Below are 21385 nucleotides of genomic sequence, written 5' to 3'. Positions count from 1 at the left end.
ACCCCTATTTTACCCCGGTGCTGAGTTGCCTTGTCTCTTAGGAAGCGTTGGCCCAGCCTCAGGAAGTGGTTTAAGCAGGGTTTGGCAAACTATAGCCCAAGGACCAAATCTGGTCCACTGATTGTTTTTGTAAGTGAAGTTTTATTGGGACAAAGCAATGCCCATTTGTTTACACATTGTCTATGGCTGTTTTCACACTACAATGGCAGAGTTGGGTAGCTATAACAGAGGTTATCTGGTCCAAAAAGCATGAAATATTACTATTTCTTACCCAAAAAAGTTTGCCAGTCCCTAGTCTAAGGCTTAGATTCTAAACTAACCATGTTACTCAAATCCCCCTTTGCTCTGGTTGTTTTAGGACCCGGTCCTGAGACTCCATTCTGACTGTTCTATTGAGGGGCTCCACTCCCCCACTTCCTGTCAGCCCAGGACTGATATGGCTGAGATGTAGGAACTCTGCTGGAATTTGCAGCAGAGATTTTAGTATAAAAATGTGCAAGGAGACCCTCTGCCCCTTCCTTCTTGCCTTGGAGTGTTGTCATGTGAGGACTTTGTATTTGGATTTTGTGGCAGCCTCCATGACAATAAGGAGAAAGGCAAGAGCATCACAGAAAAATCAACAAGAAACCCGTCATCTCAAGCAAACCCCAGAATTTAGCAAACCCTAGAATCACCTATCTCTGGTCTTAGAATGTGAGACAATGAACCCCTGTTGTTCAAGATGTCTGGTTGGTCACTTGCTGGCTGATGCCTGTCCTACTTGCCCCAAAAAGCCTAGAGCCTGTGTAAGGAACCAAGAAGGTGAACCCCACCATCACAATTTAGGCAAAGTAACCCATCTACTAATACATGAACTTGGCCTGATACAGTCAGCATTTCCTCAGTCTTGCCAACCACATCGACTTGTCCTCTCAGAAAAGGAGTGGGGAGAAACATGGAAACTCCTGTTCCAGTTTATGTCCAAGGGATCAGAAGTGATGCTGGAACTTTCTTCTTCTATGGGTCAAAGAGGGGAAATCAAGGACAGTGGCAGGCAGGAGAGATGCAGCAACAGAGGTGGTATTTATGGAGCTTTGATCTGCAGACCAAGTCGAAGCTGCATTCCTAGACATTAGGTTTAAGAATGGAAACTTGGAGTCATGTCTGCTAGCATTCTCCTTCTCTCCAAACCAGAGGGAATAAATGTTGCTCTACCATGCCTGGGTGTAAGAAATGTCACATTCCTATTTCTGTAACTCCAGTTAAATCTGCTCTGAGTCCCTGTATGCCTGGCAGGTGGGGAATTCAATCTTGTCATTATTGGGGCTTCTTACCCTTCTCCATGAGTTTACATAAGAACCGAGCTTAGCTGTGAATTGTGCAAGACTGTTGAATCTCAGATCTGTACCTCTGAAACAAATAATGCAATATATGTTAAGAAAGAAAAAAAGAAGAAGAAGAATGTAGCAGGAGGGGAAGAATGAAGGGGGGGAAATCGGAGGGGGAGAAGAACCATGAGAGACAATGGACTCTGAAAAACAAACTGAGGGTTCTAGAGGGGAGGGGGTTGGAAGGATGGGTTAGCCTGGTGATGGGTATTGAGGAGGGCACGTTCTGCATGGAGCACTGGGTGTTATGCACAAACAATGAATCATGGAACACTATATCTAAAACTAATGATGTAAAGTATGGGGATTAACATAACAATAAAAAAATTTAAAAAAAAGAAAAGAAAAGAACCGAGCTTATACATTATTGGAAAGCCAGACAGGAACTTGGTCCCTGGAGGTCACTATTATTGCAGCTTCGCCAAATCTGCTAATATTTCAGGGTTGTCTGCCATAAGAAGACCCTCATATGGTCATTCTACTGATCACAGGCTTGGCCACAGGACTCTTGCTATGGTAGGTCTCCACTATACATGCAAAACTCCAGAAAGCCTTCTCTTAATCTCAGTTTCCTCTAAGATCAAGCTACTCCCACTTTCTTACCCCTAAACACAAATGTCAGCTCCTCCCCATCACTCCAAACTTTGGTGATGACTCAGCTAAATCCTCCTCAATGGACCTCATACAGCAAAGCTCTTCACTTTCCCTCTTCAAGGAGACAGTGCAGGGATATTGGAGATCTTCAGAAGCCCAGTGATGTCCTCTCCTTTTGGGGGGCTGAGAGTGGGAATTACACTCTCTTGCTCAAGAGCTGTGTTTATCTTCCTCACCACCATATCCTCAGTTCCTGGCACATAGTAGGTGCTGTTAGTGTCTGTTGAACTGAACTCTTGAGGTTGAAGTTCTTAGCAGAAACCTGCCAAGCAACAGGATGGAAAACCAACCAATAACAACAAAACTGAAGCAATCATGGCATTGAGCTCTGAACACACAGGGCACCAGCCTAAGTTTGGGCAATTTTAATACAACAGCCATTTTGCCTCCAAACAAACTGGCACCAGCTCCAGAAGCCTCCCTCTGCCTCTTAAAGAGAGCCAGTTTCTTTTTCTTTAAATGTGTAGCATTCCTCCCCAGGGCTGCAAAGGAGCAGTATCCATCCCACTGCCATCACCCGAGGACTACAGCCAAGTGCCCATGGTTTGATAGTTAATTATTATATTTTACAGGGGAAAACAAAATAACATCCACATCAATCTATAGCTATCACCACTTTCTAGAGGGTAGATCCCATTTGTGGAATCTTCTGCATGACAAGAACAAAATAAAGGAATAAGAATTCAGAGTCCCCAGAGCTATCCAGGAAGGAGGAGGTAAGTAGAAAAATGCAGAGGTGAAGCAAAGTAAGAGAGATCAATGAGTTGACCAAGACTAAGTAGGGAGTGATGTGACCCTCTCCATGTCCCCAAATCTCTAACGAAGTCAACAAAACCCATCAATGCTTGGTGTGAATGGTTTATGCTTGTGGAAATCAAAGCAGAAACCAAGTTTCTGGTTAGCAAAGGTGGGGGATAGAGGCAGCAAACATGGACTCAAGTGCCCAGGAGGCTGGGGAGGTTCTGTGATACTGGGCCCTCACCCCAGTCTCAACAGAAATGTAAGGGATTGACACATCCTTGGACCACAGAATTTGTGGGCTTGAGTGCATTGGTTCCTGAATCAATGCCCCTAAGGCATCTCCTAGATTCACCACTTCCTTCTTGGGCTATCAACAAGATACTTCTCTAAAACCTCAGTTCCTCATCTCTAAAGCAGAGGTCATATTATCTACCTTCTCAGAAAGTTACTGTGAGATTAAAAGATGATGACGGTAAAGGCATTCAGCACAGCACCTAGGACATGGCAAGCTCTCCCTAAATATGAGCCATCTCCACCTTGACCTCTAGAACTCAGAGAACGGAAGGCTCCCCAAGGACACAGTGGGCCCCACATCAGGCTGAGTAGCAGAATCCCTTGGGATACCCAAGCCCTGCCCAAGATCTACTGAGTCAGAATCACTGGAGGCATGGCCCAGCAATCTGTATTTTTAAAGTCCATCAAGTGATCAATAGAACAGCAACTTGCACTTTTTTTACATTTCTTTTACAGTTTTTTACATTTCAGTCATTTTTAACATATTCACAGAGATGTACGACCATCACCAGAGTCAATTTTAGAACATTTCATCATCTCAAAAAGAAGTCCCATACGCTTTAGCTATCACTCCACCCCTCATCCCCATACCCCAGGCCTAGGCAACCACTAATCTACTTTTGCCTCTACAGATTTCCCTATTCTCGACTTTCATATTAATGGAATCATATAATATGTGACCGTTTTGTGTCTGGCTTCTTTCAGCATAATGTTTTCATGGTTCATCCATGATGAATTAGGTATCAGAACTTCACCCCTTTTTATGGCCAAATAATATTCCACTGTGGGGTATACCACATTTTGTGTATCTATTCACCTTTTGATGGGATTTGAATTATGTCTGCCTTTTGGCTATTATGAATGATACTACTCTAAACATTCATGCATATTTGTATGGACCTCTGTTTTCATTTCTGCATAGACATATCTCCATGGAAGATATACAATAGTACATGAAAATATACTCAACATAATTTGCCATTGGAAAAACGCAAATCAAAACCATAATGAGATACCACTTCATACCTACTAGGATGACTAGAATCAAAAAGATAGGCAACAACATGTGTTGGTGAGGATCTAGAGAAATTGGAACACACACACTACTGTTGTCAAATATGTCAAATGGTGCAGTCCCTTTGGCAAACAGTCTGGCAGTTAAATATTGAGTTACCATATGACCCAGCAATTCCACTTGTAGGTATACACAACTTGGACTCTTTTAATCTGTGGGAAATGAACTATTGGTACTTAGTAAGAACAAAGAGAGGGAAAAAGAGAAAAATGGGAGTTACATACAGCCTTCACGACAGGAACTCATTGCTATTTGCCTTTCCTGGTGAGAATATCTCACTTTGATAAATGATTCTGGGGTTAAGACACAATTATTCATAAAATGTGCCCTCTCAATGACTTCATCAGCTACTCACCAAAGAAACCACCCTCTGGTCTAACCCTGAGGAAGATGCGCTGGATTGAACTTGGTAAGCTGTCTTAAGTTTGATCTCTGTACTTTATGATAGATGGAGGGGATTTTCAAGAGTAATGTTGACTACTGAATTTTTTGTTTTGTCAACATTGACTTTAGAACCTCCTGCATAGGGGCTGACTTTCTTGTACTTTTTATTGCTTCTAAATAAACTTCCAGCTCTGCATATTCTAGAGATGATTTGCTAAGAAACAAATCTCTCTCCAAAAAATGCTAAGAATATGAGCATAGTTATACTGTAGCATTAACACAAATTGCATTAGTATATGTGAAACACAAACATTTTCATGTGTGATGAAAAAAAGTGTCTTTCATTCTTGTATAGACTGCAGGATGAGGGCTACCAAGGCACTTGCCCAGCAAGATCTTGGGTTCTGATCTGATTTGTGTTAGGATAGTCATCTTTGATGGATTCCATGTCTCAATCACCTTTTTATCCTCCTCTCTTGGAAAATTCTAGGCATAGAGTGGTACCATACATGTTTGCTGAATGAACAGGAGACAGATGGCAACCAGCAGTCAATAGTGTCTCAGCTGAGAAACCCCAATGTAAAGAGACCCAAACACAATTGTTTTGTGCTTATGATCAATTTTAACCCTTTGATTTTGATCATTTAATGGAAAGCAAAAATGTCTTTTGGGGGGCACCTGTGTGGCTCAGTCAGTTAAGCGTCTGACTCATGATTTTGTCTCAGGTCATGATCTCAGGGTCATGATCTCAGCCTGCTTAAGATTCTCTCTCCCTCTGCCCCACCCCACTCCTTGCTCATGCACTCTCTCTTTCTCGCTCTCAAAAAAAAAAAAAAAAAAAATCATTTGGAGGCAGGTAGAATCCCAAACAAACAAAAAATCCAGAGATGCCCACAAACATGGTGGCTTTAGAACTGAGATTTGATTTCAATTCTTTCTTTTCTGACTTTTGAGTGATTTTTGTAAAAATGGCATCCATTGGGCTCAAGGGCGTAAGATTCCCACAAAGCTGAGGTTCACATGGGAATGTTACAAACACAACACAGGTACACATGTCATTTACATTCAGACACCCACCCACAGACACACACACCCAGAGACATACACACCACCAAAGACAGAGAACAAGCTTCATGGTCCCACGAAAAGCAGAAATGCACCCTTCATTCCAGAGAGGCATTTACTTGTTTAATTCAGACTCCAATGGTCAAGCTGTTGCCGAGCCCAGCTCTCCATCTTCCTCCTCTAGGAAAGAGAGATGGATTTTTTTTCTTTACTCAAGAATACAGATTTAAAAAACAAACACTTCTGCATCTCAAAGAGGCTGTACTTCCTGAGCTGCACATATTGATCAGCATTTTATTGTCAATTTTCTTTTAGTTGAAGTGGAAAAAAAATATAATCTAATTATGTGTTTAGTGACAGTTAGGAATCAGTCACACTAAATCCAACTGAGTGTGTTTGCATGATTGAAGTGTTTAATTTGGGGACAAGGAAGCAGAAGCATTGGTCGTGTTTTAATGTAATTAGTACAGAATACCCCTAAAGGGCTGAAATATCACAACAGCACGAAGCTCATTCTGAAGCAAGAAGGGATTCTACCTCTAGAACTGAGTCAGGCAGGTTTGTAGCTGCATGCACCATTTAAGCTGTAACGTTTTATCAATGTCTCTTCAAGAGCCCATGGAATGTAGACTAGGAAAGACTAAAATACTCCATGTCTTGGCTATGCTTTTATAAAGGGAAATAACCTGGCCCTGTAGATATCCTACACTGTGGGGCTCTCTAAGCTGCTGATTCCCAGATTTTTTTATTTCATAAACCAGTAAAATATTTTTTTAATTTGGGAACCAACACAAGGTTACCTCTTTGGGGGGAGGAGGTAAGAAAGGACTTTTATAAACTGCCAATTTTATATGAAACTACCAATTATAAATATAAATATGTATATATATGTATATAAATATAAATATCTCACCATAATCAGTCAAACTAAATTAGGTTTTGCTGCAATAACAAGCAACTCCTAAGGGGTTGTTTTTCTCACTCACGGTACATGTGCATTGCACGTCAAGGAGTAGGGGCTGGAGGGGGCTCTGTTTCCACACCGAACTTACCCTAGGGCTTGAGCTAATGGAGGTTCCATCACCTACCAGGGCAACAGAGGGAAGATGGTGCTGGAAGCCCATGCACTGGGAATTAATTTCTCCAGCCCAGAAGTGACACACTGGTTTTTGTTCAGTAGATGAAGTACCTCCATCTCCAAACTCAATCCTAGTTATTCACATACACTTTTACAGAGGATCAGATAGTACCTATTCCACAGGAGAAATCCAAATGGCCTCCACAGCAGTGTTAAACGGGAAATGAAAACTTGAGTGCAATTAGCTGAGGATGACACTGAAGCCTTTCCCAGGAAAGCTTTCTGCAGCTCTGCCCATCCATAACCTTGCTGCATTTCAGGGCAAGGCTTCTGCTTAAGCTGAACTGGCTTCCATTAGAGTAAATCACATTGACTCACAGCAAATGCAGATGAAGGACAAAAAGGTTCTTCTGACAAAGATTCACCTCTCTCTCTCTCTCTCTCTCTCTCTCTCTCACTAACACACCTCCCTCGAGGCTGACCCCATTAAGCAAACAGTGCCCCTCCCTTGAGCACCTGGAAATCTTGGTTCACTGATACAAACATGAGCAAGAGATGACCCTGACATCAAGGAGCTTACAGTCCAATGGGAAGAAACAGACTTGAGCACAAGTGAGGGTAATACAAATTGGAGGAAAAGAGACAAACTTAAAATTTGAGCAAAGTATGCACTGAGGACTGTTTCCCAAACTGGGTACCTGAGCCAGAGCCAGGCCAGCTACATGAGACTCACCTGGGAGCTTTTGTAAACATAGATCCCAGCTGAGCTCCTAAACACCAGTATTTCTGAAAAGATCCCCAGAAATTGGTATATTTAATAAATACCCTCCTGCACATGATTCTGATGCTCTAAGTGCTGGGGCAATATGGAACTATGAAAAACACCAAAGAAGGCACTAAAACTCATAAATGTTGACTACACTGTCAGCATCCTGTGTGTATGATCCCAATATTTAGAGTAACCTTGCAAGGGAAACATTTGTGGGACTTGACTGTGGGCTTTGTTGGTATAAGAGCCAAGCACCTAGGATACTGGAATCCTGCTCTGCTGGTCACCCTCCCTGCACAGGAGGCAGGTGAGAGTCCTCTTCCAAGTTTTCATACAATATGTCCTATTTTCCAACGTCACTTGGAAATGTTAAATAACCTGCTCAGGTTCTCAAAGCTTGTAACCGACAAAATCTGGGGTTCACACCCAAATCTGCCTGACTCCAAAGTTTCCTCTTGCTTCAACCCTGGAGCCATCCTGGTTGTGGAGATGACAGAATCCACCCGACATCCACTTTTGTTTTTAGATACTGTCTAAGGAACCTCTGCAAATATTTAGATAAGGGCTGTTTCTGAAAGAACCTGAAGTCATTCTGCCATTTAAGACCCTACGCAGTCAGGGAGCCAGGAGTCCTGGGTCCTGATCCTGTTTCTGCACCTGCCTTAGTTTTCCCTGTGTGTAAAATAGCAGCAACAATCTTTGACAAATTCCCTCTCCGAGTAGAGACACAGAGGAAGGGTTAACTCCATTGGTATTTTGAATAGATGGTTTCAGGGTCAACGATGATTTCACAGGATAGAAAATATCACAGTCACAGAACACTCTGGATTCAAATAGAATGTTTTCATTTTCAAAAGGACCTCTACTGCCGTCTAATCTTATCCTCCTGACAGTCCCAGGAGAGAAGCAGGCTTGGTATTCCTGACCCCACTCTGCAGACAGGAGACTAGGCACAGCCCTCCCAGATGCCATAGAGGGAGTGTGATGACAGGTGAAGGCCACTGTCATTGCCAGCCCCTTCCCCTACCTAATAGCCACTCCCAGATCTTGTAGACTTCCAGCAGAGGGGACAGCAGGGCTGGGTCACAGATCTCTGCCAGTGGGGACCAGGACCCAACACTACAAGGCCTGGTTACTTGGCCACATGCTGTCTGGGATCTCCATGTGGGATGCAACTACCCTGCAAGTCTCAGCTGACACAGCAAATCCTCAGAGAACATTTCCCTGAATCTCCAAGATTGGGCCAGGGTCCCTCATAACTGTCTGGCCTTCCCCTACTACAGAACTTATCACCCTACAGGTTATATGGTATTGAAATACATATCTGCCTTATGCTCACCTTGTTATCTGCAGCACCTATAAAGATTAATAATAAATGATAAAACCTAATGTCTGTTGGGTGTGAATGATACAGTTTTTATGTGGCATCTTATTTAATCCTCGCTATATCTGCAATTGTAGTAGCTATTAAAAATCAATTGTCAAATGAGAAAACTGAGCCACAGAGAAGTTATATAACTTGCCAAAGGAGCCAGCTAGGAGGTGGTGAAACTCAGTTAGAGCCATGGAGTCAGATTTCAGAGACTGTGTTCTTAATCACTAGAATCAGTGCCTTCCCAGAATCTACTAGATAGTTAATAAGTCTTTGTTGAATAAATGAATGGAGGTACAAGCGGATGGATGGATGGATGGATGGATGGGTGGATGGATGGGTGGATGGACAGATGGGTGGATGGGGATGGGTGGGTATTAGATAGATGGATAAATGAATGGATGGGTGGGTAGATGGACGGTGGGAGGGAGGGACTTGAGCAGCATTGTTTGCCATTTATTCAGGGTCCTCTAAAAAACCAAAGGAGTTCTCTCCACTTGCAGGTGGGTGGGGGAAGGTCCTGGATACCCCTCACCTGGAATACCCCTCATTTTGGATAGTGCCCAGCCTCAATCACTTCTCTCTGAACACTCCCTTTATTGACTAGGAAACTCAAAACCTGCATTGATAATTAATGCAAATTACAGCTATAACTGAAGGTTGTTAAACTGATGACAATTGGGCAGGGGCGCCTGGGTGGCTCAGTCATTAAGCGTCTGCCTTCAGCTCAGGTCGTGATCCCAGGGTCCTGGGATCGAGCCCCGCATCGAGCCCCGCATCGGGCTCCCTGCTCGGCGGGAAGCCTGCTTCTCCCTCCCCCACTCCCCCTGCTTGTGTTCCTTCTGTCGCTGTGTCTCTCTCTGTCAAATAAATAAATAAAATCTTAAAAAAAAAAACTGATGGCAATTGGGCAATCAATAATCAATAACTTGGCTGTGTCACACTGTTGCCATCCAGGCAAGTTCCACCAAAGGATATTTTAATCCCTCCATCAAATTAAGCAGGCTCACCAAGTCTTCCCCAACTATGAGAAGGAGGGGCTTATCAAATACCCACAGTTCACCCTGGCAGGCTCAATCCCTTTCTCTACCTGGGCCTGACCTTCAGTTCTGAGACTCCTTCAGGTCAGCCCTTATTCCAGCCTTTGGATTGACCCAAGTGACTACACCTGCTCATCAGGTATCTTCACCTTTCAAGGCTTTCCTTCAATCTGGCCTTCACCAAAGACTGGAATCGTTGTTGACAAAATCTAAGTCAACCTAGGTAAGGAATGGGTATAGGGATAGGCCTCAGTTATGCAATCAAGATCTAAGCCAACTTAAAGAGGGAAAAGAATCTGAACAGCTATCAAGAGAGGCAGTGTAGACTTTACATAACTGAAGCTAAAGAAGATCAGGGGGCCATGGCAGACCACAAGCTAAATGTGACATAAACCGTTTTTTACAAAGTTGTAAACATCCATTCTCCCACACTGATAACTGTCCTTCAGATATTAATAAGGCCCACCTCTAAGTGACTGTATAACACCAGGCAAGTTATGCAATTTTCCTGATCCTCCATTTCCACATCTATAAAGTAGGTATGCATCATTCATTAATCAAATTCTATCTGAGCATATGCTAAACACTAGAGACAATGGGAATCAAAACCAAGCATGGCCCCTGCCCCCTATGGTGATTATACTGTAGAAGGGGTCAATTATTCATCAAAAAATCATGCCCAAAAAAATAGGTGGCTATAGTTGGGCCTGGACCTACAAGAGAAAGACACCTGATACTATGAGAACAGGTATCAGGAATTTGCTGTGACTGAGTCAGTGTGGCCAGGCTTCCCCTGAGACAGTGGTAAGTCAGCCTGCAGATGAGATGTTTACCAGGTGAAGGAGTGGGGCAGAAAAAGCTTTCCAGGCAGAGAGAGCAGGGTGTGCAAAGCCCCTATGGCAGAAAAGAGTATTACAACTAGAGGAGCTTGAATGAGACTAAAGAGAGCAAATAAACATGCAGATAATCACAGCAGCCTCATAGAGAAGTTGTAAGGAAACTGAGACCCTGCCTGTAACAAATTCAATAAATGACTAAACAGTAATTTCTTCTAAAACAGGAAGGACAAGGTTCCTTGGTGGTATTTCCCATAAAAGGCTGCTATGGACCCAGAGGCTACATTGAACATTCTCCTTGACAGCCGCCCAGCCAGCTGGACATAAATGCACCCTCAGGTTTGTGATACCTGGGGCAGGGCCCAGGATGATTTCACTCAAGATCAAATATCAAGAACCACACAGAATCTGCAAAAGGGGAAGAAGCAGCTTTCAAAACTATGGTCGGTTTCTACTGAGAGTCTTTCAGATGGAAATTAAGCAGCTCTTCACCAGCGCCAGAGAGAAGAGCCTCTTGCCGCCTGAGAGAAAGAGCTGATGAATCAGGCACACTGGCAGATCAATCAGCCCGCGCGTGTGAACAAGTTTATGGTGGAAATGAAGGGCTTTATTTGTTTGGCAAAACATGATGTGGTTTAATCGCCAGGAGGGAGGAGTGTCTAAAGCGGCAACACAGTGGCTGTTGGCCAGGGTTTTCTAGAAGGGGGAGGCGGTGAGGATGAGGGCTTCCATTTCATCTGCAGCCCCTTGCAGAGGGAGCTGGGGAAAGCTTTGCAGCCATCTGCATGCTGTTTGCATGTCTGGCATGTCCAAACAAGGGTGGATGGGGCAGCTCTTGCCCCTATGTTTAGAGAGAGATGGGAGGGAAACCAACAGAGGTAACAGGGAGAAAGATGCTAGGGAGCACCACCCAGACCCGGGGGCTCGAGTATCCAACCCATCAGCCTCTAGGCCACTAAAGCAGCCCAGGAGGGTCTTCTCAATTGGTCCCCATCTCTGTGCCTATAGACAGTCCCTTGAATGGAGACACACCAACACACACTGACAACCCCCACACAGAAATGTCAGATGTAGCAAGAAAAAAGACAGGACACCAGTTAAACTTGAATTTCAGATAAACAACGAATTGTTTTTATGTCTCAAATGTTGCATTGGGATATACCTATACTAAAAAATTTGTTAATTGAAAGTCAATTTTAACCGGCAAAACTAGTCCCACACAAATACAACCTAAGACTTGGAAACTTACAGAGAAATACACACACACACACACACACACACACACACACCTTGCAGTGTCCAAAGTGAAGGAGAAAAAGCAAGGGCCAAAATGGGGGTCCCCAACCCTCCACCTCCCTGTCTTCTGTCCCTGGGCTCAGAACAAGCCAAGTCCCTGCCAACTTGGAGCCACTTGGCATCCGGGTCCAAGTTGGGAATGGAGGTGCCCTGATACAGCAGGATGCTGACCAGCACCTGCCCAGACCCCAGCTTCTGGGCTCTGGCCTGAAAGACACAGCAAACTCCTATGGGCCTTGGGAAGTATGGGAAAGGGGCAGGGGGCTCTAAGACTGGAGAGTCATCTTGGAGTCCTCCACCTGGGAACCTAGTGGGAGTTCTGTTTCCTTTGGTCTGCTCTCACTGCCTCTGCCACAGTCTCTGTCCCTGCCATTCCAGTCACTGGCTGAGCATTTTCTGAGCAGCTACTAAAGGCCTGGTGCTAGACTTGGTACTGAAGACACAGGCCCTCGTCAAACTAGTCTGGCTTACTCAACACTCAGCAATGACCCCCAGCACTTGCCTGAATGTGCACAACAAGCCAAGTGTGTGGAAGTGATAGTTACTTCACTGAGTCCTCCTAGCAGCCCATGGTGGCAGCCATTATTATTATATTGTTATCACCACTTACCTTTGAGGAAACTGAGGCCAGAGAGCTGAAAGAGCTTGCTCAAGGACACACAGGTAGAGAGTGGCAAGGCCTGAAGGAGTCAAATGCCAACTTTGGAACTTGTAGTAATATCACCAAGAATGTTTGGGAAAGTGAACTTTCCCTCCTCCAGTGTGAGGCCACCTGCCAGAGCTGGAAGCCAGAGTCCCTGCTGGGGGTGGCACCAGGGTGTGGACTGACCTAGATGAAAGTGAGACAGAGAATGCCATTCTGGCCAATGCCCTTAGGCTTTGGGGGATGACCCCTGTAGAGGATGGCACCACGTAGAGCCTTAGGGAGCTGGCAGCAGGAGAACATACTTCACCAGGACACAAATGCAGCACTGATCACCCACTGACCTGGATATCCTGTTCCTAGGAACATCTCACAAAAAACACAGACACAGAGCATCAAGTGATATGTGCTGGAATATTCATCACAACACCATTTGCAATAGGGAAGAAGCAGAAACCATTCAGAGATCTATCAGTATAGGGTTGGCCTAAAGAAAGTACAATGCATCCACACAGCAGAATAACTGTCTTGAAAGGAAGGTGGAGTCCAGGTTCCAACATGATATGATGTCAAAGATATACATCACTGAGTTAAAAGGAGGCTTTTCCAAACAATAAATATAGCATTATCCTATTTTTATTTTTAAAAAGATTAAAATTAAACAATTTATGTGCAGATATACATGCTTGCATACACACAGAGAAAGGTGTGGAAGGATAAACCTCAACCCATCCCAGTGTTACTTCTGGGAAGCAAGATTGAAGAGAAACAGATAAAGGAGGAGTTTTGTTTTTTGTTTTCTATATAGTGGTATTGTTTAAATCCTTTACAATGAGCAAATAATAATTTGTATTTTTAATAAATAGAACAAAAGCCAAAAAATTATACTCATACCATGCAGACTCTTTCATCCAGCCTGATTCCTACACACTAGGGCTTACAACTCTATCAGGTCAACACAGAACACAGAAGCAAAAAGAAAAATGAAGAAGGCAGTAGATTTTCCCTCCCAGGTACCTTCCAATTCTAGCGAACAGGTTTCCAAGTCACAAAGTCTTCCTTATCCAGACACACAAGACAAAAGCCCCAAACCAAAGACACAAGCCCTGTCCAGGTTTCTCCAGGGCAGAGGTCTGAGACACAAGGCAGGTCTGCACACAGTCAGGGATGGAGGCCTGGACAGGAGAAGGCACAGAGCCAAGGAGACCCTCAGGGTAGCCCCTGCATTCTCCAAAGACCTCCAGACCCAGAGCTTCACAGAGCCCCCAAAAGTCTATTTCTATGACACCCTGAAACACAGTGACAGGAGTCAGGAAGAAGGAAAACAAGCAAAATTCAAAAAGCCCAGACACACCTGAGCTATGCTAAAGGTATCTGCTCTTCTCTCTGTTTTTGGAAATTCCAGCTTTCTCCTTTGTGCCTTCAAGATCCTTGCTCTGCACGCCAGCTCTCCTTTTCTCCTGTTTGCCTCTACCATCCTTTTGGAGTCTCTTCCCAGCAGCTTTTCCCCGGCCCCCTCATGCTCTGGGGCTGCACTCTTAGACCTCCAGCCTTCCTGGGACCCCCACTCACCAGCTGGTGAGGTACAGGGTGTCAGATGTAGCCAAGATTCTTTGGAGAAGCAAAGGCAGGAGCCCTGTGGGCTATGAGTAACCTGACAACTTCCTGCTGGGGCTGAAAAGAAGGGAAAAGACCAGCCCCTCCATGGAACAGCCCCATGAATACAAGGCTCTCAGCAGCCTCTGGAGACCTGTACTGATGGTCAGAAGTCCTGTCATCCCCACATGCAGTTGCCTGCAAGGAGGGCCATGCAGGAAGCTGTGTGTTGCTCAGAGAACAAAAAAAAAAAGGAAATTAAATGCACCATCTGCTTATTAGTGAGAGCTTTTGAGGCAGACACTTAAATATGCATGCCCAGACATTATAAAACTTCAGGGGGAAATGTTAATTTCAATAACCTGAGTTCTTGTGCTTGCAAAAACCATCTTTTTTTCTCTCTCTTCTTGGTGATTTGGAAGTTCTGTACCCCAAACTCACAGCACCAAGATGGTTGACCTCACTGGATTTGGGCAGTTGTGCAAAGTGGGACCCTAAACACTTGCTAGGGACCCATCTCAGGGAAATTCTTAGGAAGGGAACAAGTCGCTATTCCCCACCCCACCCCTTTTTTGTCTCCCCCATCCAAAAACTGCATGATGTTAGCCTTGTGCCCTGCCACAGCGGTGAGGAAAGCCCACTCAGAACCCCAGTCCTGCCCCTGACACCAAAGACCCATAAAGTTGAGAGTGGGGGACCTGTTGCCCCCCCCCTTTGGAGTCCTGTAAGTTGAGCACTTTTACTGCAACCCCTCCTCAGAGCTGCACACATTTCAAGGACAGCTGTACTCACACCCTCATGGGACACCATATGGGTGCAAGGTCCCTTAACCTCAGACTCTCAGGTAAATATTTTTGGCTTGTGAGCTATACAGTCTCTCCCAACTACTCAACTCTCCCATTAGTGCAGGCAAGCAGCCATAGACAATATGTACATGAATGGGTGCAGCTGGGTGCCAATAAAACTTTATTTACAATCACAAGCAGGGGGCCAGCATTGGCCAATGGACCAGAGTCTGGCTCTACCACTACAGTAGGGTCTCTAAGAGAACAGGAACTGAACCATGTCATAGATCAGCACCTAGACCAGCACCTGGCACATAGGAGCTGCTCAAATACTTGGAGAAGAAATGAAAAGAGCCCTCAGTATTGAGAGGTGAAGATCTCCCAATGGCACCATCTTGTGCCAAGAAACACTGCCAGGGCAGGGCTCTCCACCAAAAGGCTGGGTCCTTTTCCAAGGTAATGTTGAAAAGTGACAGCTGAGTGTTGTGAGGAGGACAGAAAGCTCTGGAGTCATGTGCACAAACTATAATTTTGCAAGAAAGTCAAGACCATGAGTGTCCCATGTTTTGGTGCACACACCCCAGTCGGGTGCTGAAATGCCCACACTTAGGAAGAATCCTGGTAGCCCCCCCATAACTGGTCTCCATTAAAATTCCAGCAAGAGCCCAGGAGCATGATATATTAAATCCAACAGGCTCTCTTCAACACAACCAACCTTCATCTTTCTGTCCTACTGTCTGTGGAGTCACATGTCCTCTGCCTGATGCTCCTCTGATCCTTCTCATGGATTCTCTCCTATCATCATTAAGATTTCCTTGGGCTAATACCAAAGCCCCTCCCTTTTCCCCTCCACTGTTTCCCCAGTCAACCTCAGGTGTCCCCATGGCCCCAAGTATCATCTACATTGATGACTCTCAAATCTGAATCTCCAGGCCCAGACCTCTCTATCTTGTTAGACATTGTCACCTGGGTCTGAGAGCAAACTCAGCCAGAGTCCAAAATCAAATTCATAGTCTTCCCTGCCATTCTGGAGGTCAATCTGACCCTGCCTCTTTCTCATTGCCATTCCAAATAGATACTTAAGTCCTTACCGTATCTCATAAGCTTTCCTCTGTTCAGGCATTCAACCCCACCCACTACCATCACCACTATCCCAGCCACCACATCCCTGGCAGAGACCCCTGTCCCAGCCCCCAAACTGGTCTCCCTCCTGCTCCTTCAGCTCCAAATCATGTTCCAGAGAACACAAAGGGACAACAACCATCTCAATGAAATGAAAAGAATCAGAAGGACATTGGCTGGCAGTCTGTGTCTTTCCAGCTGAGAAGCCCAAACCACACTCTGGTTTGCTAGCACTGAGGTTAAATATTTCTGAAATGATTAAAGCTAAGGGCTACACAGCTCACAACCCAAAACTACTGCAGGCACAGAGGCACCTGTCTACCGCAGAGCGGTCTGAACCATCCAGTATGTGGCCTATACCTCTCTGTTCTCACTGAAAGAAATGCCCTCCATGCCTTCTTCCTCCTTGGAGGACCCTTCACCAACCTGCACCCCACTTTTTGGCCCTTGGAGGATGAGGGAACCTCCTACGGTTTCTCACTTGCACACTGCAATCCTCAGAAGCTTGCCTCACAAATTATAGGAGAGCCCATGCAGCACCGTGTTCCGGTAGGTGGCCATGTCTTCATGTCAGCTTGAGAGATCGTTGCCAGGGAAATATCTATATCTCGGCAGAGAGAGCTTCAGCCCTGTGGAGTCCAGCTGTGTTCAAATGGGAATCCAGAAACCCAGATGTTGGTCCAAAAGCCCTGTCATGGCAAGCCAGCTTTGAAATTCTCCAGCGTGGGAGTAAACTGAGTGTCACCTGCTCTGACTACCCATACTCCTGCCTCCTAGAATCTGGAACCAGAGAATCAAGGAAGAAACTGGAGGGAAACCAGTGAGTTCCATGGGGAAATCTGAGATGCCACCTGAATCCAACCTAAAGTTTAGGTGGATGATCCTTGCACCTCACCAAATGGATAAGGGGATGGAAGACAGAATCCGACTCACCCAAATAAGTAAAAATGGAATTGACCATTTGTTTTGTGCTTTTCTGTGTCTAAATGCTAAGCTAAGCCTTTTCTATTTATTATCTTGGAATTGTATTGAATGCCCACATAACCTTCCATTGAGGTTTATCTTACTATCTCCATTTTATAGATGAGGAAACTGAGGCCCATGGAGGTTGTATAAATTTCCCAAGGCTACATAGCTTATGAGTGGTACAGCAAGGACCCAAACTTAACACCTACTCTCTGAAACATTTTTGCAGTGGCTTTCAGATAAGGTGATTTCATCTGCATCCTCCCTAAGCCCTAGACATTTGGCAATGTCTGGGGACATATCCAGTTGTCACACTGGTGATGGAGAGGCAGTGTTAATGGTATCCAGTGGCTATAGGCCAGGGATGCTGCTAAGGACAGCCCCCCACAACAGAGAATGATCTGGCCCCAAATGTCACTAGTGGCAAAGCTGAGACACCCAGGTGCAGACCTTCACCAGTGAAAAGGGAAAGACCTGCAGTTTGGACTTCCCTCTATAGGGGGCCCCCTGCTGATGATGACCTCTCTATTCTGGTCTCAACCCTGGGGACTCTTGAATGAGGATTCCATCAGGGGATTTCATCTCTGCCCAGCACAATCCAGAAGTCTATGCCGAGGTTCTTGATCTTGAGAAAAACTGAACAAACCGCTAATGTTGATAATGTTGATAACCAATTACCTAGAAGAGATCCTTCTCTCCCCCCAGGAAGAGCTCCAGGCCAGACTCACCCTGGGGTCACTTTAAAGGAGTCAATAAAGGCTCTGGGAGGATTGGTTCTTTCATACCTTCTCAGCAACCCTGGTCTGGAGAGGGCAAAAGGACTCTGTGAAACTTCTGATCCCTAATGGGGGATCAGTCCTCACTAGGCACATACCCTGCTCCAGCCACATCTCCAAAAGGACTCTGCACTGAGATAGCTCCTGGGGCCTCATTTTACCTCCTAAAAGCACCCCATAGCAACCTCCAGAGGAAGCAACCCCCCTCCCCTTCAAGGCAAGAGCCAAGCATGGGACCCACTTGGAGGGACAACCAGTCACATGCAAACCTCAGCCATCCAAAGCACCAAACCCAGTGAAGGTAGAGGGTATTTAATCCTTTAAAAATATCTAGATACAACATAGACAGGGAGGTGATGCCCATGCAGCTTCTGCAGAGAAAAGCCCAAAATGATCTGCACCTAAAAATAATCTGCTATTAAAGAACAAGGATGTTTTTAACATTTTAGCCAAGCTAATGGTCTACATAGACAAAAATTTCATGAAAAGGCGTTCCGTTCTTCTTGATCCATTTAGACATAGTCTGTGAGTGAAGAAATGGGTTCTCCTCAAAGAAATAGCTGCTGCTCCTGGCACCAGCCCGAAACTGCTTTCTGGGTTCTTTAAAGAGAATATTCCTATAGAAACTACAAAGGAGGAGAAATCTATCTGATGGGCATTCTGGGCAGCACAAGCTTGGCCAACCTTTAAACTTAAAAACCAAAACACCATTGCTGTGAAGGGCCACTTTCCCCAGAAGATCCACGTGCCCCAAAAGGAGAAAATAAAATTGGATTCAGATTCAGGAAAGAAGGACAGTTTCTATCCAGTTATGAAATAATCCTTCAAACCATGAGATCCCCATTTCCCTTTTTGAACCAAAAAGTTCAATGGGGTTTCTGCCTTTTAAAAATTTCATCACCTGCCCAAAACTCCTTAATCTTCAGAAAGCATTTAATATGGAGATTCTGGCCTAAGACCTTCATCTCTTGTGATGTACCTCCAGAACCAAAGACGACAGCAAGTGAGCCACATGGAGTGAATTTCAGTACTAAATCACATTTATTGAGCACATACTATGTGCCGGCCTCAATGCTAAGTGCTTTCTATGGATAAACTTTACTTAATCTCAGGGATAATAACCCCATGAAACAAGGCCTATTGACATATCCATTTCACCAATGTGACTCACACTAGTCTCGGAGAGGTTAAGTAACTTGCTCTGAGTCACCCAGCAAAGGAAGGCCAGAGCCAAGATTCAAATCCACATTCCTACATCCCACTGCACTTGGTCACTTCCTTGCATTCTCATATCTGGTCTTTGGCAAAGTCCCAAGTAATGAGGAAAGTGACAGAAAGAGGAAAGGTTTCATAGCACTGCACTGTCCCCATAATCATGTTTCTGACCCAGGGCCTCTCCTCTTACCACACTGCGACACATCGCTCTCACTCTTTCCATGATGTGTCCCAATAAACCTTCCATAAGGATTATCCTTCTCCTGGCATCTCAGAGAGAAATTCACCTGGTTCTGGTGTCCAGGTGGCCCATAGTCTGAACACAATTACAACCATGTGGGGGGGGGGGGGTTAAATCTCTGAAGCAGCGCCTGGGAGCAGCCCCACTCTGGGTCAGCTGGGCTTTGATGCAGACTGGTGATCGGAGGCAGGCTGCAGCTGCCTATGTGGTTTTGGGAGAAAGAATGGGAACTCTATCATGGGGCTCACTAGCCACTAATCAAATTTTTAAGACAAGCTCAGCCAAGCAAATGGTCAAGAATAAAAACATTTGGAAGAAACAAAAAGGTCAATGCCATTATCCATTAAAAACTCTCAAGGTGGCAGCCCTTGCCATGGGGACGGCTATCCAGCCAGCCCTCATCTGTCCTCCAGACTCATGTGCTCCCCAAATGTAAGGTCAGCCAGGTCACAACTGGAAGATTCAAGAGAGGAAGCAGAAAGCGGGAACCAAGGGATCAAGCCGGCCACTGAGCTCCATCCCACACATGCCTAGTGACTCACATAACCATGCACATATACAACAAAACACCCTCACAGATACCCTCGGCCAGCAGGGACCACAGCCAGGTACTACCTGAGGGGATGCTCAGAACTTTGCCTCACTGTCCCTCTCAGAAAGAATAAGGAGAGGAGAATGACTTCGGGGATGGAAGCCACCTGCCTTCTCTCCCAACTCTCACTGCCCAACCAGAATGGGGAGCAATGACAGGAAGATGCAGGGCAGGTGAGGGGCATGGGCTGAGCTGCTGCCAGCCCACATGCTGACAGAGCAGGCTTTGGCAGAACCTGTGCTAGGGTACTTCCCACCCAAGCCCCTTACCAGGTGAGAGAAACACACAACCAGTGAAGTCCCAGAGAGACACCTAAAACAGCACTGCCCAGGAGGGAGCTGAAGGTTGAGGGCTGCTCTGAGCCCTCCTTCCCCTCACCTCCTTCCCCTTCTGGGGGCCCCCAGGACACAGAGCTTCCCCTTCCCCTTTTTGGCTAACTGCAGAACCCACGGGTCTCCCAGCCAGATGACGACGATGTCGTGGGAGAATCAGCGAGTCAATGCTACATAAACAAGAAGGGGGTTGCCACCAACAACCAAGCATCTAGTTTCTCAGAGGTCCCCATGAGCTGTCACACCGCGCCTGCCCTCAGGAGTTGCTGCCCAATTATCAACTTGGACCTGACGGCCGACGGGGAGCATCCTGCCCACCCCACCCCACCTCTAGCCCCCGTCCCTCCTGCACCCAGGCTCACTTACACCTCTGCCTTCGCCACCTGTCTGGGTGCCGGTCTCTTCCCTGCCCAGACGTGGCGCGTCTTCTCCTTCCTCCTGCGCTGCGCTTCCTCCCTCCAGCCCCAGCTTCAATCTCTTCTCCTCCGGAGGGGCATCCTCCTCCTCCCGCCTCTGCCGGCCATCCCTGCCTCTGAGCTTGCCCGAGTCTTCGGGGCTGCCAGAAGGGCTGGCCATGGTTCCAGGGTGCTCTGTCTGCACTTGGGGAAGAGAAAGGACTCGGCACTCTCCCGAACCCAGCGGCCTGTCGGTGGGAGATCGGGCTTCTGAGCGCGGGCTCAGTGGGTTCGCGCGGCTCGGCTCGGAGCTGGGCTCCTCCGTGGACCACTCCTGTCTCTCTGCCGCCCCCTTCTGGCTGCTCACGCATACCGCAGGCACGCGTGGAAGAGGCCTGCGCTCCTCTCACCTGCTAAGGGCCAGGCCGGCTCTGGCAAAGCCCTGCCCCCAGGGTGCACCAACACGGTCTCCCTGGCCAAGGAAGGGAGAAAGAAGGGACAGAAGAGGTCCACTTCTCCAATGCCCTACAAGGATGGACACCTTGGTCTTTGGTACTATTCTGCATCTTGAGTGATTTAGAGGCTGCTCAGAACAGATCAAGAATTTGGCCTGGAGGGTGACAGCCTTAATGCAAAGACACCACCTTTCAAAGCTATGCTTACCTATCAGGGATATTTATTGAGTATCACTATGGGCCAAGCACTGCCCTGGCGGGGGGGGGGGGGGGGGGGGGGGGGGGGGGGGGGGGGG

General features: G+C 46.1%; 1 protein-coding gene across 1 annotated transcript in view; it reads right to left on the bottom strand.

Annotated features, from left to right (window-relative positions):
- LOC116627809 overlaps nt 1–20951 on the bottom strand; it is a 497289-nt gene extending 476338 nt beyond the window's left edge. The window contains exon 1 of the mRNA XM_032397740.1: nt 20606–20951. Within this exon, the coding sequence (XP_032253631.1) occupies nt 20606–20815 (210 nt within the window). The 5' untranslated portion in view covers nt 20816–20951. The remainder of the gene's footprint in view (nt 1–20605) is intronic.
- Between the last annotated feature and the right edge of the window lie 434 nt (nt 20952–21385).

This window comes from Phoca vitulina, unplaced genomic scaffold, assembly GCF_004348235.1.
Source record: "Phoca vitulina isolate PV1807 unplaced genomic scaffold, GSC_HSeal_1.0 scaffold102, whole genome shotgun sequence".
Taxonomy (NCBI): domain Eukaryota; kingdom Metazoa; phylum Chordata; class Mammalia; order Carnivora; family Phocidae; genus Phoca; species Phoca vitulina.
This window is presented reverse-complemented; position numbering and strand designations above follow the sequence as displayed.